The sequence below is a fragment of the Panthera leo genome, chromosome B4 (assembly GCF_018350215.1).
Source record: "Panthera leo isolate Ple1 chromosome B4, P.leo_Ple1_pat1.1, whole genome shotgun sequence".
In the NCBI taxonomy this organism is placed as follows: Eukaryota; Metazoa; Chordata; class Mammalia; order Carnivora; family Felidae; genus Panthera; species Panthera leo.
Genome location: NC_056685.1, coordinates 118,884,042 through 118,901,254, shown reverse-complemented (window position 1 = coordinate 118,901,254; position 17,213 = coordinate 118,884,042). Strand labels below are relative to the sequence as shown.

At 38.0% G+C, this 17,213-nt stretch overlaps 1 protein-coding gene across 8 annotated transcripts in view; it reads right to left on the bottom strand.

The window, feature by feature from the left end:
• APAF1 (apoptotic peptidase activating factor 1) overlaps positions 1 to 17,213 on the bottom strand; it is an 89,178-nt gene that overhangs the window by 35,459 nt on the left and 36,506 nt on the right. For 5 of the 8 annotated variants that reach the window (XM_042947460.1, XM_042947465.1, XM_042947466.1 and 2 more), the window contains exons 15-16: positions 10,299 to 10,430; positions 5,985 to 6,110 (exon numbers count right to left, since the gene is read on the bottom strand). In XM_042947460.1, coding sequence (XP_042803394.1) covers positions 5,985 to 6,110; positions 10,299 to 10,430 — 258 coding nt within the window. Of the gene's footprint in view, positions 1 to 5,984; positions 6,111 to 10,298; positions 10,431 to 17,213 lie in introns of those variants that run through there. The other 3 variants (XM_042947464.1, XM_042947468.1, XM_042947467.1) reach the window with 2 other exon arrangements.

The following is a 17,213-nucleotide window of genomic DNA, read 5'->3' as shown; positions in this document are numbered from 1 at the left end:
CTTATGCTCTGTCTCTGTTTCTCAAAAATAAATAAATGTAAAAAAAAAAAAATTTAAATCTCAAGTTTAGAGGCACATTATATACACTAAGGAATATAACCAATACCAAAACCTTTACCCTTGCAACAAATGTGGATAAAGTGGATGAAGTAAAAGACATCAGATAATAAAATAGCCTTCCTTGGTACTTAAAGAGGAAAAAAAAAAAAAAAGCCTATACATAAATGCCAGAAGTTTCAGTCACATCAACTACATATATGAGAAATCACATTGCTTCCCAAGCCACCACTGCCGGGATTTAAAAAAGAAAGAAAGGGGGCACCTGGGTGGCTCAGTCGGTTGAGCGACCGACTTCAGCTCAGATCATTATCTCACAGTTTGTGAGTTCGAGCCCCTCGTCGGGCTCTGTGCTGACAGCTTAGAGCCTGGAGCCTGCTTCTGATTCTGTGTCTCTCTCTCTGCCCCCTCCCCCACTCATGCTCTGTCTCTGTCTCAGAAATAAACATAAAAAAAAAAAAAGAAAAAAGAAAGAAAGTAAGAAAGAACGAACCTAACAAAACCCAATTTCATTAAACCTGTCTAAACTACATTCTGCATCTGGACCTGACTTCAGCTCCTATCCAATGAATGATGAAATTCCACACATCGAGGGACCAAGTAAATACAAGCATTTGATTTTAAGCAAGTCACTATACTGTATCAAGGGCCCATGTGCACCCTGGGCTTTGTGTGGTTTACATGGCAATTTTAAATAAAAGTCACATTTTGAAACAGTTTATCAACAGGGCCTGAAAAACACATGCTTATCAACATGATACCCTGCAAAATGCTTAAAAGATTACAGAGCCATTTGGGGCAGGAAATAATTTTACAGTTCTTCATCCTCTCAGAAGGCAACAGCTTTGCGAAGACTTTGACCTTGAGATGCTGTTATCCAACATCATTTTACAGGACCTCTGCTTACTACACGTCACTGTATCAGCACGAACTAGCTAACGATACTGCCTTAATAGCACTGTGGGAAAGCTGCCACAAACACGGCAGTTCTCACCAAGAGTGCAATAATGTCTCTCCCCTGCTGCTACTGCTCTATGCTCTACAATCACATTTTGATACTCACACATGATATCAAAATCCTGTCCCTGAAGACTTTTAACACTTTTTTCTTTCGAGTTTGGAGAAGTCTTACTTTGATTTGAAGGGACACAAAAAAGGTTTATCATTGTGAACACATTAACCACTATGCTCATCATTTGGAAGATTACATAAATAAATCAGGTATAGATACCTCTCTCTCAAGGAGTTTACAGGCCATTAAAGGAGGTAAGACAAGCCCATAAGTGACTCTAAGACAAAGTACATCGGATGTGTCATTTGAGAGGAAAAGATAAAGCACAGTGGAAATGCTAGACCCAAGCTGTGGGCTTGAGGGAACAGTTTTTGCAGAGGTGGACATCTCAGTCTCCTCCCTGAAGATTAGCCTACAACTTAGGATGGAGAGATTTTCAACACTAAAAAGACAAAAGGAACACTCTATGGCCTAGACTCTAGGCTAAAGGGTCAGCATAAGCTAAAGTGACACATAAAATGGGATAACAAAGATCATGAAAAAGGAGAAAAGGTTACAGTTTGGGTGCAGCACCAGGTGCCTGAACACATCTGGACACAACCCTCATCTGTTCTCAGAGCACCTTTGCCATTTCCACAGCTTGTCTATTCCCTTACCACTTTCTCCAACTGGAATTTGAACAACTTCAGGCCAGGAAATATTTCATGTTTTGTTTGTTTTTTTCTTTTTAGTATTTAAAACCCAAATGCCTCGTGCAGTGTCTGACACATATTAAGTATTCACTAAATAATCAAAAAATGCATTTTAAGTGAAAAGACAGATTCTTCTCATGTTTCAAGCATAGGTGAGTAGAAACAATAGTGTTACTGAAGGAAATAGGATTCAGATTAAAGATGTAGATAGAATACAAACATTCATCTTCATACCCTCCCAAAACCACATAAAAGAACAGTAAAGAGAACTTTTCTCCATAGGCATAGTTCACAAGGCAAAGGAGAAAGGAGAAAGAGATAATAGCAACAAAACTATAAAGGGTAAAAAGCAAAAAGGCAAGCAATAAGGAGACTCCTAAATACTGAGTCCTGAGCCCACCACAGGGAAAGCCAAGAAGCAGCCCAATTCATACCACAGAACTCCTAAAAGGCGAAGGAAGTGTTGCACTGGGTACCTTCTAAGGGTAGAGCTAAATCAAGAGAAATCACTACAAATCCCTTGAAACCCCCTCCCAAACTATGCAACCCAGGTTGCTGTGTCCCTACTTTGGCTGAAGAGTAGAGGGTTTTTCTAGACCCATCACAGTTGAGAGCAAAGTCATCATTCTGAAAATTGGGAAATTAAAAGAAAGTCTATATTCCAAATTTTGAGATCTCTACCTCAACATCGTCTCAGAACTTGCCAACCAGACTTATACCCTAGAGGTAGGAGACTAAAGATTTTTCTCTGAATATCCAACGAGATCAAGAGGAAAGATCTAAAAAGTCTGACATTAGAAGTTTCCCAGACAACCCTTCAGGGAAACTCATAATAAGCAAGGTTACAATTCCCTATCAGCTTTTTGGTGCTACACTCCTAAATAGGAGCAGGATTTATATATCTAATACATATACAGATCTTCCTCAACTTAACCATGGGGTTACATCCCAATAAACCCATCATAACTTGAAAATATCATAATTTGAAAATGCATTTAATATGCCTAACCTACTGAACACCATAGCTTAGCCTGGCCTACCTTAAATGTGCTCAGAACACTTACATTAGCCAAAAGCTGGCAAAGATCATCTAACAAAACCTATTTTATAATAAAATGTTGAATATCTCCTGTAATTTATTAAATACTGTAGAGAAAGCAAAAAAGAGAATGGCGATACAGATATAGAAAGGCTGTAAGTGTATCACCCTTGTTCACCCTTGTGATCTCATGGCTGACTGGGTGCTGCGGCTCCCTGTCACTGCCCAACATCACCAGTATCAGACTGCATATCGTTATCCAAGGGAAAGATTAAAATTCAAAATTCGAGGTACAGTTTCTACTGAAGGTATATCACTTTTACACCATCATAAAGTTGAAAAATCCTAAGTCAACCATCGTAAGTCAGAAAACATCTGTAGCTATACCCAAGGATCAGATAGCAGACGTATACCTCTAAAATACAGACAGAAACTGAAACCAACAAAGAAAACAGCAACTATACAGGAATATGAAATTTAAAAAAATACTATTCACAAGGGCACCTGGGTGGCTCAGTTGGTTAACATCCAACTCTTGATTTCGGCTCAGGTCATGATCTCATGATTCCTGAGATTGAGCCCCACATTGGGCACTGTGCTAACAGTGCAGGGCCTGCTTGGGATTCTCTCTCTCTCCCTCTCTCTCTGTCCCTCCACCACTTGTGTACATGCTCTCTCTCTCTCTCAGAATAAACAAACTTAAAAAAAAAGATGCAGCTCTTAAAATATATATTTACAAAATAAAAAATAAAAAACTGTTAACACCACAAAAAGATTAAAGAAACTCCATCTATGACAAATATAGTATAAAATCAAAAAGGAAACTGATCATAAGAATGAGTACTTTAAGATACGACAAGAGAAATTAAAAATCCAATAGAAGGATTAGAAAATAAAGCTAGAAAATAAAGCTAAAGAAATCTTCCAGAAAGGAGGGCAAATAGACAAAGAGAAGGACAGAAAAATAAGAAAACAACCAAAAAAACAGACAGCCATTCTAAGAAGAAAAAGCAGAGAAAAATTACATCAAATAATTAAGAGAAGACTACAGAACTGAAGTATATGAATTTCCAAATTGAAAGAAGCCACCAAGTGCCAAGCACAATAAATGAAGACAAACCCACACCAACGCAGCACGTTATCATGAAATTTTTAAAAAGAAAAAATACGGGGCATAAAGAGAAGATCTTAAAAGAATCTCTCAGAAAAGGGTTGTCTTAACCCATCCAAATGTGTTCTGAAAAACCTCCTCTGATATGGATTGTCCTAAAGAAAGAGACAGTATTTAATATTTGTAGATAACATGTCATAGAGGTCAAAATCTATTTACTTGAATATTCTACCTAAGAATGCTCCCAACATCTACTAATAGCTAGAAAATTCTTTAAAGTAGAATTCTAACCAGAAAGCGTTCCTAGATGCCCTGAAGTAATTTCTACAAAACAAGTTATCTTCAGCCAACAAAGATAAATCAAAGATTCAACCAGAGAATCAGCATCAAGAGATTTCTGTAACTTTCTGTAACTTAGGAGTTACCTATCAGCATTAACGAATCTTCTCTAGTGATTCTAACAAACAAAATAGTGCCCAGGAGGGTTCAAGCATTTCTCTGGAAAAAAATATGTCAAGAAAATTTACTGAGTGTGTGTTTTGAGTACAATTCTGTACTATGAACTGCAGAGAGTACAAGATGCAAGGTCTCTGCAGATCATAAATCTATATGCAATCTTATCAAAGACATATGAAAATGATTGAACTGAACTGCACAACATATTTACAAGTGGAAATGAGAAGATCAACTGAACAGTTCCTATCAATATACATAAATATAGATAGAAGGATGGGTGGTGCACTCAGAACCAGAAACATGGATAAGAGAACACTTTCTGAAGAAGTGGGTTTTTAAATTTTTAAAAAATATTTATTTATTTTTGAAAGAAAGAGACAGCGTGAGCAAGGGAGAGAGGGCCAAGAGAGGAAGACACAGAATCTGAAGCAGGCTCCAGGCTCCGAGCTGTCAGCACAGAGCCCAACACAGGGCTCGAACTCCAAACCATGAGATCATGACCTGAGCTGAAGTCGGACACTTAACCGACTGAGCCACCCAGGCATCCCTGAAGAAGGTTTTGCATAAAGGTTTAAGGGTCATTAAAAAATATGGTTAGGGGCACCTGGGTGGCTCAGCAGGTTAAGCATCTTTCTCTCTCAAAAATAAATAAACATGTAAAAAAAGGTTTTTTTAAATATGGTTAAATGAATTGGAGGCCAAAATTCTGCCAAAAAACTACTGAAATATATATATGGAAACAGTACCAGACATAAGCCCCCAAATTATCTTGCCCAAAACAATTAGTGTTAAGTGTGTTAGAAGAAACAAACTGAACAGGTACAGAGGTGGCAGAATGATGATAGGTAAAGAGACTCAGAGGTGCACCTGATAAGCCTGGTTTATCACAATTTATAATGTGGGACTTTTGTGTTCCAGCTTAAAGTGGCAAGATGAAAACAGAGGTAAAGTTATTCTAGCAGTTCTGTACCAGAATTAGGAGGGATGGAGAATACATCTTAGAAAGCTGCTATCAGACATAAGGAGATGACAGCATGAACCAGAGCAAACACTATAGAATGGGAGGGGGAAAAGTAGACAAAAAGATGAGGAGGTCAAAGATAGATTGGACTTAAGACCAAAGGAAAAAAGGAGAATCAATAAAGAGGAGGCTAGAATGATGGTGGAGACAGGAGTAATAAAGTAGGATTTGGATCTTATTTGAGAAGGTAAAAATGTAAAGAATTTAGTTTTTTTTTAGGACTATAGATTTCAGGAGGTTGAATAAACTTTTTTTCCTAGCTCTCAAAAACAGGAGAATATAAAATAAAAGGGAGAATAAAGAATAAATAAAGCAGGGCCTTTACAAATTCGACCCCACAGGTCTCAATTTTATGAAGTCTTAAATAGAATATATGCTTAAAAAATTAAGATTTCAAATTATATGAACTTTAAACCATAAGGCAGTAAACCATTCATAAACAATCATTATGACAAGCAATTACAGTTATATTAAATATGCTCCTGGAAATTAAAGAAGCTCTTCCTGTAGAAATGTGAAAAACAGAAACCTATCTCTATAACCAAATCATAAAACTACAAAATTACAACCAATTTTAATGATAAACAAAAGCATACCTTTAATGTTCCATCAGCTGAACAACTAGCCAAAAGTTTATCATCTGGTGAAAATCTGCAGTGATTGACTGAATTTGTGTGGCCAAACATGGTATTTCGACACTCTTTTTGGGTCAAATCCCACAGCTATTTGAGAAAGATAAAAAGATAACTACAAAACTAGTACTGAACAAGGAAGTTAGAAACCACATAACATTTTTTCTTCCCTCCCATTTAAGTTTTTTCAATTACAGAAAAATGTTCATAGTAACACAAAGGTATCAAATACAAAGGTGAATTGTGATTACCAAGTAATGGAGCCGCCCTTAGATCAGCACCTACATCTATTAAAGGACCAAAGGTTATGTAAATAACTAATCACTGCCCATTTTAACAAAGTAGTTTGGAATCATTACTATTTTTACTTAGATCTATAATAAATAATTTGTAAAATAAAATATCCCCAAACTTTTTTAGATGCTAGGTTACCCAAATGGTCATTTCTAAGATTTCCCCATGCAAACCTTGAGTATACTAGCTAGGCTAAAATCTATTAATGCTCTAAAAAATGACTAAAAAAATACAAAGATAGCAAAGATAGACATAAATACATTTGACAGGACATGTAATAGGCTTGAAGACCAAGTAAACACCTCTAGGAAGCAACCAACCAAATTCAGAATCCACAGGACAAGTGACTAAAGTTCTCATCAATGGCGTAAGAAAAGAGGAGGAGAAGGGAAACTTCTACAGATTAAAAGGGATTTAAGACATAGAACAGCTAAATGTCACCTGAAATTTATATTTTGATTCCAACAAACTCATGGTAGAAAGGTATGTTTTTAAGAATAATGGGGAAGGGGCCCCTAACTGGGTCAGTTGATCTTGGGGTTGTGAGTCCAAGCCCACATTGGGTGTTGAGATTACTAAACATAAATAAACTTAAAAAAAGAAAAAGAATAATGGGGAGAAATAAGCACAAACCAGGTATATTACAAAACCATTGTTAATGTTAGGGGTAATAATGCCATGGTATGTATGTTTAAGACCTCAGATACGCATGCTGAAGGATTTTGGGTGAAATGACATAATACCTGGGATTTGTTGCAATATGCCCCAGCCACCACCCCCCCCCCCAAAATGGGGATGGGGGACCAGGGAGGACAATAAAATAAAATTAGCAAAATACTGATAATAGTACAGTTAGAGCTAAACAATGGATACCACAAGGGTTCATTATTGTACTCTTTCCTTTTGGATATGTTTGAAAAGTATATAAAATGTAAATTAAAAAGGGGCTCCTGGGTGGCTCAGTCGGTTGAGTGTCCGACTTCGGTTCAGGTCATGATCTTGCAGTTTGTGAGTTCGAGCCCCATGTCGGGCTCTGTGCTGACAGCTCAGGGCCTGGAGCCTCCTTCGGATTCTGTGTCTCCCTCTCTCTCTGCCCCTTCCCCGCTCATGCTCTGTCTCTCAAAAATGAATAAACATTAAAGAAAAAATGTTTCTTTTTAAATGTAAATAAGGACTAGTCATCTCTGGTGATTTATGCTAACTACATTAAACACAGAAGAAGAACTCATTCATCCCCATGATTAACCTTGGTAAAAATCCTTTGCAAATGACCAGTGAGATACGTCCTATTCTTCATGTCCATCTCCATCCTAGACTCCTTTTTATCCCAGTCCTAGGTAAATCCAATTTTTCAGATAAGGCAAGTTACATGGGGGCAGCTTCAATTTTACATATATTTTTTTAAAGATTTCATTTTTGGGGCGCCTGGGTGGCTCAGTCGGTTAAGTAGCCGACTTCGGCTCAGGTCATGATCTCGCGGTCTGTGAGTTCGAGCCCCGCGTCGGGCTCTGTGCTGACAGCTCAGAGCCTGGAGCCTGTTTCAGATTCTGTGTCTCCCTCTCTCTGACCCTCCCCTGTTCATGCTCTGTCTCTCCCTGTCTCAAAAATAAATAAATGTTAAAAAAAAAAAATTAAAAAAAAAAAAAAAGATTTCATTTTTAAATATTCTCTACACCCAACATGGGGCTCAAACCCACAACCCTGAGATCAAGAGTTGCAAGCTCCACCAACTGAGCCAGCCAGGCACCCCCAGATTTACATATTTTCATTGGCTTCTCTCAGTTCAAGAGACACAAGAAGTGAGTTCTAATTGTCTACATGGTAATACAGGTGTGGTATGGCAGATCTTAAAGCATAACTTGTCCTTAATTAAAACTGTTGACTAACCAATAGACCCCATAGATCTCTCTTTGTTCTCACATCCTAGAGGTTTTTGTCTGTAATTAAAATGAGGAAATATTAACTTCTTCACCCTCTAAAATATTAAAAAGAAACATCAAAAATTAGTCATAACAAAAGGTCTTAGGTTTTTAGAGCTGGGATTGTTCAAATAGAGCAAAGCTTTTCTTAAATAGTACAATAGTCTTATTTTTTAGAGGTGGGTTTATTCAGTAGGGTAAAGCATATCTGAGTAAAAATGAGCTAAGACTGTAAGACTATGTTAGTTTGTTATTTTAACCCAATCCAGTGTTTCAAACTGAGCTGTGCAGGGCCCTGGGGATTCCAGAAACGTGTCTGAAAGGAACTACTGGGGGAAATAACCTGTGGGTATAGGGGGGAAAACTTTCAATATTTTCTAAAGTTGTTCAAATACCTTAAACGTCAAACAGAATGTATGAGGTTTTCCAAACTGAAATGTTTTGCTGAACCTTCCCAAAAATATAATGTCCCATTACAAAGATAGTGTGACATTAAAAAAGAAAGGGCACAGGGCACCTAGGAGGTTCAGTCAGTTAAGCGTCCAACACTTGGTTTCGGCCCAGGTCATGATCTCATGGTTCATGAGTTCAAGCCCCATGTCAAGCTCTGTGCTGACAACATGGAGTCTGCTTAGGATTCTCTCTCCCTGTCTTGCTGCCCTCTCCCCGCTCTCCCAAGCTTGTGTACTTGCTCTTTCTCACTCTCTCAAAAATAAACATCAAAAAAAAAAAAAAAAGGAGGAGGAGGATGAAGGGCAGAAATCAATCCAAAAAAGACTCTAAAAGAAGTTAGTGAATCTTTCTGGGACCCCAGAAAATTCAATCTAGCTATCTTTAATATGGCACTTAACAGGGGAAAAAAGAGCCTGCCTGGAATTCGCTCTCTCTCCTTTTTCTGCCCCTCCCCTGCTTGCTCGTGCATACATGCTCTCTCTCTCTCAAAATAAACTCCAAAAAAAAGATAAAATCTTTTATAATTTATAATTATAAAGCATTACCAAACATACATGAAATGAATATGTTTTTGGTTTTAGCTTTTTTTTCCTGTCAGCATCTCTTTTTCTTCCTCCTAATAACAGAACCTCTCTTTTGAATCAAGCCCCTCTTATATAATTCAGTGGAGCTGACCTCACCTCACTTGTCCCATTTCTACATGGCTACACTTGTGATCCTTGGCCAATCCACGGATTCCATCCTACAGGCCACTAGGATTATTTAACAATGAGCATATAAGCCAAACAAAGTCAAACAGTCTTCTTTAAAATGAAATCTATGGGATCTGGGAAACAGTAGATCCTATATGTATGTATGTATGTATGTATGTGTGTTGTATATATATAATACGTATATGTGTATTACATATATCATGTATATAATATATACGTATACACACACACACATATATATATATATATATATATATATATATATATATATATATATATATACATACACACACACACATATAACATGACTTCCTCTGTGACTATAAACTATAAGACCCATGTAAGCCTGGAGGTGAGAACAGCCATATTTCCTGCCACACTGAAAGAACAACGCCTAAACCAAACAAAGAGGGAAACAAAGTCTAGAGATAAGAGGTAGAGTCTAAGAACATAATTTAAACATCTGGGGGCGCCTGGGTGGCGCAGTGGTTAAGCGTCCGACTTCAGCCAGGTCACGATCTCGCGGTCCGTGAGTTCGAGCCCCGCGTCAGGCTCTGGGCTGATGGCTCGGAGCCTGGAGCCTGTTTCCGATTCTGTGTCTCCCTCTCTCTCTGCCCCTCCCCCGTTCATGCTCTGTCTCTCTCTGTCCCAAAAATAAATAAAAAATGTTGAAAAAAAAAAAATTTTAAACATCTGGAATCAGCTATGCTTGAAGCCATGCTCCCTCTATACTCTTCACTTACATAAACCAATAATATCTTTTTTTTTTTGCTTAATCTAATATGGAAGTTTCTATCACTGCAACCAGAAGAACCCTGATTAATACATGAGAAAATCAAAAGAAATGTTCTAATGCATCTATCAAATTTGTCTATGTAATTCTCATTATCCACACTTACTTTGAGGAAACAGTCACTTGACGCAGTGGCTAAGAGAAGGTGATGACTGTTGTTGGTAAAGTGGCAGCAATTGACTTGCTCTGAGTGCTCATCATAGATATATACTAGTTCCCCAGTCATAGAATTCCAAATCTAAAAAGAATAGAGAAAATAAAACTTACAACTACCCCTTATTTTCAAAGGGAGAACAGAGGAGCAAACAAGCATCACCTGTTTTGTGGCAGATTTTCCCAGACATGAGGCTAATGAACACCTCTGCCTTCTCTAAAATATGTATTTTTCCAGGTTTAAAAAAAAAGTTACTTGCAAGTGTATACATGTGACCTTTCTATAGCATAATTAGAATCTCATGAAAACATTACATTCTTCAAGGGCAAGATTGCACATGTTCATATGAATGACAGCAGGCAGAGATGTAACTGCTATAAAAACTATGGAAGGCGCACGTGGGTAGCTCAGTCATTTGAGAGTCCTACACTTGATTTCAGCTCAGATCATGATCTGATAGGTTCAGAAGATCAAGACCCAAGTTGGGCTCTGCGCTGACAGCAAAGAGCCTCCTTGGGATTCCCTCCCTCCCTCCCTCTCTCTCTCTCAAAATAAACAAACTTTAAATAAATAAGAAGTATAGAATAATGGACTTTAGATCAGAAGGATTAAGTCCAAGACCTGGCTCTACCATTTATTATTTGTGTGTCCTTAAGTCCTTAATTTATCTGCATCACAGTTCAGTCTTCTATAAAATGAGGATACTTATACCTGTCCTACACAATTCAAGGTATCAAATGAGATAAAGGATGGGGAAAACTGAGAGCTTTCCCCTTAAGGTCAGGAACAAGACGAGGATGTCCACTCTCTCCATTGTTATTCAACATCGTTTTGGAAGTCTTAGCAATCAGACAACACAAAGAAACAAAAGGCATCCAAATAGGCCAGGAGGAGGTCAAACTTCCACTCTTTGGGGATCACATGATACTTTATATTAAAAACCCAAAAGATTCCACCAAAAGACTGCTAGAACTGATCCGTAAATTCATCAAAGTTGCAGGATATAAAATCAATGCACAGAAATCGGTTGCATTCCTATACACCAACAATGAAGCAAAAGAAGGAGAATTCAAGGAATTGATCCCATTTACAACTGCACCAAAAACCATAAAATACCTAGGAATAAATCTAACCAAAGAGGTGAAAAATCTATACACTGAAAACTATAGAAAGTTTATGAAAGAAATTGAAGAAGACACAAAGAAATAGAAAAAGATTCCATGCTCCTGGATAGGAAGAACAAATAGTGTTAAAATGTCAACACTACCCAAAGCTATCTACATATTCAATGCAATACCTATCAAAATAACACCAGCATTCTTCACAGAGCTAGAACAAACAATCCTAAAATATGTATAGAACCGGAAAAGACCCTGGATAGCCAAAGCAATCTTGAAAAAGAAAACCAAAGCAGGAGGCATCACAATCCTGGACTTCAAGCTATACTACAAAGCTGTAATCATCAAGATAGTATGGTACTGGCACAGAAAGAGACACTCAGATCAATGGAACAAAATAGAAAACCCAAAAATGGATCCACAAACATATGGCCAACTAATCTTTGACAAAGCAGGGAAGAATATCCAATGGAATAAAAACAGTCTCTTCAGCAAACGGTGCTGGGAAAACTGGACAGCGACATGCAGAAAAATGAACCTGGACCACTTTCTTATACCATACACAAAAATAAACTCAAAATGGATGAAACACCTAAATGTAAGACAGGAAGCCATCAAAATCCTCAAGGAGAAAGCAGGCAAAAAACCTCTCTGACCTTGGCCACAGTAACTCCTTACTCAGCACGTCTCCAGTGGCAAGGGAAACAAAAGCAAAAATGAACTATTGGGACCTCATCAAAGGACCTCATCCTTTGCACAGCAAAGGAAACAATCAGCAAAACTAAAAGGCAACAGACGGAATGGGAGAAGATTATTTGCAAATGACATATCAGATAAAGGGTTGGTATCCAAAATCTGTAAAGAACTTATCAAACTCAACACCCAAAAAACAAATAATCCAGTGAAGAAATGGGCAAAACGCATGAATAGACACTTCTTCAAAGAAGACATCCAGATGGCCAACTGACACATGAAAAAAATGCTCAACATCACTCATCATCACGGAAATTCAAATCAAAACCACAATGAGATACCACCTCACACCTGTCAGAATGGCTAACGTTAACAACACAGGCAACAACAGATGTTGGCGAGGATGTGGAAAAAGAGGATCTCTTTTGCATTGTTGGTGGGAACGCAAGCTGATGCAGCAACTCTGGAAAACAGTATGGAGGTTCCTCAAAAAATTAAAAATAGAACTAGCCTACAACCCAGCAATTGCATTACTAGGTATTTATCTAAGGGATACAGGTATGCTGTTTCAAATGGGCACATGCACCCTAATGTTTTTTTTAATATGAAATTTATTGTCAAATTGGTTTCCAAACAACACCCAATGCTCATCCCAAAAGGTGCCCTCCTCAATGCCAATCACCCACTTCCCCCTCCCTCCCACCCCCCATCAACCCTCAGTTTATTCTCCGTTTTTAAGAGTCTCTTATGGTTTGGCTCTCTCCCTCTCTAACCTTTTTTTTTTTTTCTTCCCCTCCTCCATGGACTTCTGTTAAGTTTCTCAGGATCCACATGAGAGTGAAAACATATGGTTATCTGTCTTTCTCTGTATGGCTTATTTCACTTAGCATAACACTCTCCAGTTCCATCCACATTGTTACAAAAGGCCTTATTTCATTCTTTCTCATTGCCACATAGTATTCCACTGTGTATATAAACCACAATTTCTTTATCCATTTGTCAGTTGATGGACATTTAGGCTCTTTCCATATTTGGCTATTGTTGAAAGCACTGCTATAAACATTGGGGTACAAGTACCCCTATACATCAGCACTCCTGTATCCCTTGGGTAAATTCCTAGCAGTGCTATTGCTGGGTCATAGGGTAGATCTATTTTTAATTTTTTTAGGAACCTCCCCTCTTTTCCAGAGCAGCTGTACCAGTTTGCATTCCCAACAGTGCAAGGGGGTTCCCATTTCTCCACATCCTCTCCAGCATCTATAGTCTCCTGATTTGTTCATTTTAGCCACTCTGACTGGCATGAGGTGATATCTCAGTGTGGTTTTGATTTGTATTTCCCTGATGAGGAGCGACGTTGAGCATCTTTTCATGTGCCTGTTGGCCATCTGGACGTCTTCTTTAGAGAAGTGTCTATTCATGTTTTCTGCCCATTTCTTCACTGGGTTATTTGTTTTTCGGGTGTGGAGTTTGGTGAGCTCTTTATAGATTTTGGATATTAGCTCTTTGTCCAATATGTCATTTGCAAATATCTTTTCCCATTCTGTTGGCTGCCTTTTAGTTTTGTTGATTGTTTCCTTTGCTATGCAGAAGCTTTTTATCTTCACAAGGTCCCAATAGTTCATTTTTGCTTTTAATTCCCTTGCCTTTGGGGATGTGTCAAGTAAATTGCTACGGCTGAGGTCAGAGAGGTTTTTTCCTGCTTTCTCCTCTAGGGTTTTGATGGTTTCCTGTCTCACATTCAGGTCCTTATTCCATTTTGAGTTTATTTTTGTGAATGGTGTAAGAAACTGGTCTAGTTTCATCCTTCTGCATGTTGCTGTCCAGTTCTCCCAGCACCATTTGTTAAAGGGACTGTCTTTTTTCCATTGGATATTCTTTCCTGCTTTGTCAAATATTAGTTGGCCATACTTTTGTGGGTCTAGTTCTGGGGTTTCTATTCTATTCCGTTGGTCTATGTGTCTGTTTTTGTGCCAATACCATGCTGTCTTGATGATTACAGCTTTGTAGTAGAGGCTAAAGTCTGGGATTGTGATGCCTCCTGCTTTGGTCTTCTGCTTCAAAATTACTTTGGCTATTCGGGGCCTTTTGTGGTTCCATACAAATTTTAGGATTGCTTGTTCTTGCTTCGAGAAGAATGCTGGTGCAATTTTGATTGGGATTGCGTTGAATGTGTAGATAGCTTTGGGTAGTATTGACATTTTAATAATATTTATTCTTCCAATCCATGAGCACGGAATATTTTTCCATTTCTTTATATTTCTTCAGTTTCCTTCATAAACTTTCTATAGTTTTCACCATACAGATCTTTCACATCTTTGGTTAGGTTTATTCCTAGGTATTTTATGGTTCTTGGTGCAATTGCGAATGGGATCAGTTTATTTGTCTTTCTGTTGCTTCATTATCAGTGTATAAGAATGCAACTGATTTCTGTACTTTGATTTTGTAGCCTGCGACTTTGCTGAATTCATGTATCAGTTCTAGCAGACTTTTGGTGTAGTCTGTCGGGTTTTCCATGTATAATATCATGTCATCTGCAAAAAGTGAAAGCTTAACTTCATCTTTGCCAATTTTCATGCCTTTGATTTCCTTTTGTTGTCTGATTGCTGATGCTAGAACTCCTAACATTATGTTAAACAACCCACACACTTCTAAAACTCAAACGGGAAGAAATAGAAAGCTTGAACACACCCATAACCAGCGCAGAAATTGAATCAGTTGTCAAAAATCTCCCAACAAATAAGAGTCCAGGACCAGATGGCTTCCCAGGGGAATTCTACCAGACATTTAAAGCAGAGATAATACCTACCCTTCTCAAGCTATTCCAAAAAATAGAAAGGGAAGGAAAACTTCCAGACTCATTCTATGAAGTCAGCATTACTTTAATTCCTAAACCAGACCTAGTAAAAAAAGAGAACTACAGGCCAATATTCCTGATGAATATGGATGCAAAAATTCTCAATAAGATACTAACAAATCGAATTCAACAGCATATAAAAAGAATTATTCGCCATGATCAAGTGGGATTCATTCCTGGGCTGCAGGGCTGGTTCAACATTCGCAAATCAATCAATGTGATACATCACATTAATAAAAAAGATAAGAACCATATAATCCTGTCAATCGATGCAGAAAAAGCATTTGACAAAATTCAGCATCCTTTCTTAATAAAAACCCTCGAAAAAGTCAGGATAGAAGGAACATACTTAAACATTATAAAAGCCATTTATGAAAAGCCCACAGCTAATATCATCCTCAATAGGGAAAAACTGACAGCTTTCTCCCTGAGATCAGGAACACAACAGGGATGTCCACTCACCACTGTTGTTTAACATGCACCCTAATGTTTATAGCAGCACTATCAACAACAGCCAAAGTATGGAAAGAGCCCAAATGCCCATCGATGGATGAATGGATAAAGAAGATGTGGTATATACATACAACAGAGAATTACTCAGCAATCAAAAAGAATGAAATCTTGCCATTTGCAACTATGTGGATGGAACTAGAGAGTATTATGCTAAGTGAAATTCGAGAAAGACAAATCTCATATGACTTCACTCATATGAGGACTTTAAGACACAGAACAGATGAACACAAGGGAAGGGAAGCAAAAATAATATAAAAACAGGGAGGGGGACAAAACATAAGAAACTCTTAAATATGGAGAACAAGCAGAGGGTTGGTTACTGGAGGGGTTATGGGAGAGGGGATGGGCTAAATGGGTAAGGGGCATTAAGGAATCTACTCCTGAAATCATTGTTGCACTATATGCTAACTAACTTGGATGTAAATTTAAAAAAATAAAAAGTTTTTTTTTAATGAGATAAAGGACATGCTAAGATTTCTGACTTCAACTTATAAATAAATAAGTAAAGACAAATAGCTCAGTGAAAAAAATAAAGGCTTCTGATTCTGAGGGAAACCTAAGCTTTCAACCCTGGCTCCATTACTTATCAGTTGATGTGAGCCTGGACAAATGACTTCATCTCTGAACTTGTTGCCTCATCTGTTAAATACTTACTTTACAAGTTGTAGTGAGAAAATGATAATGTAATACAACAAAGTGTTCAGTATAAAGCTTCACAAGGTGTTAAATTCCCAAGTAAAAGAATAATCATTTTAGTTACTATGTAAGACAACTAAGCAGTGTGTTCTATCTAACAACAAATGAAAGAAATAAATTATCTAATCTCACTGGGCTCTGGACTTTTCAGAGGTACTAATTTGCCTCTTATAGCATTTTGTTTTTAATTTTTAAGTAAGCTCCATACCCAAATAGGGCTCAAACTTACAACCCCGAGATGAAGAATCATGTGCTCTACTGATTGAGTCAGCCAGTCACCCCACATTTTATCTTGTCAAAGCACTCCCCAGAGGCCCAAAAAGTTTATTTTTATTTAATACACATTTCTGCCTCTTGTTTTGTTTTTGAGTACTTAGAAAGCAGAAACACAGTGTTATTTCCTTTTACTCCATTTGGCTCTGACTGTGGAACTACAGGAATGGCCAACTCCAAGTCTGACTCAGAGTAGAAGCTATGGAGTAAATTAACGAGTTGGTTGTAAAGCCACTTGGAGTCCATTCTATCAAGAAGTAGATTTTTCCAAGGCCTGAATTTAGTCTGAAAACTCCAAAGTCTTCTTCAAGTGGATCCAGACCCTAGGAAAACTTCCAAGCCAATTTTCTTGCTCCCAGGTCCACTAAGACCCAGTTACACACCTAACCAGTTACGACATTCTTTAAAAAAAAAAAAAAGAGGGGCGCCTGGGTGGCGCAGTCGGTTAAGCATCCGACTTCAGCCAGGTCACGATCTCGCGGTCCGTGAGTTCGAGCCCCGCATCAGGCTCTGGGCTGATGGCTCGGAGCCTGGAGCCTGTTTCCGATTCTGTGTCTCCCTCTCTCTCTGCCCCTCCCCTGTTCATGCTCTGTCTCTCTCTGTCCCAAAAATAAATAAAAAAAACGTTGAAAAAAAAAAAGATTTAAAAAAAAAAAAAAAAAAAGAAAAAGAAAAGAGAAAAAGAAAAAAAGAAAAAGGCTGGGGCTTCTGGGTGGCTCA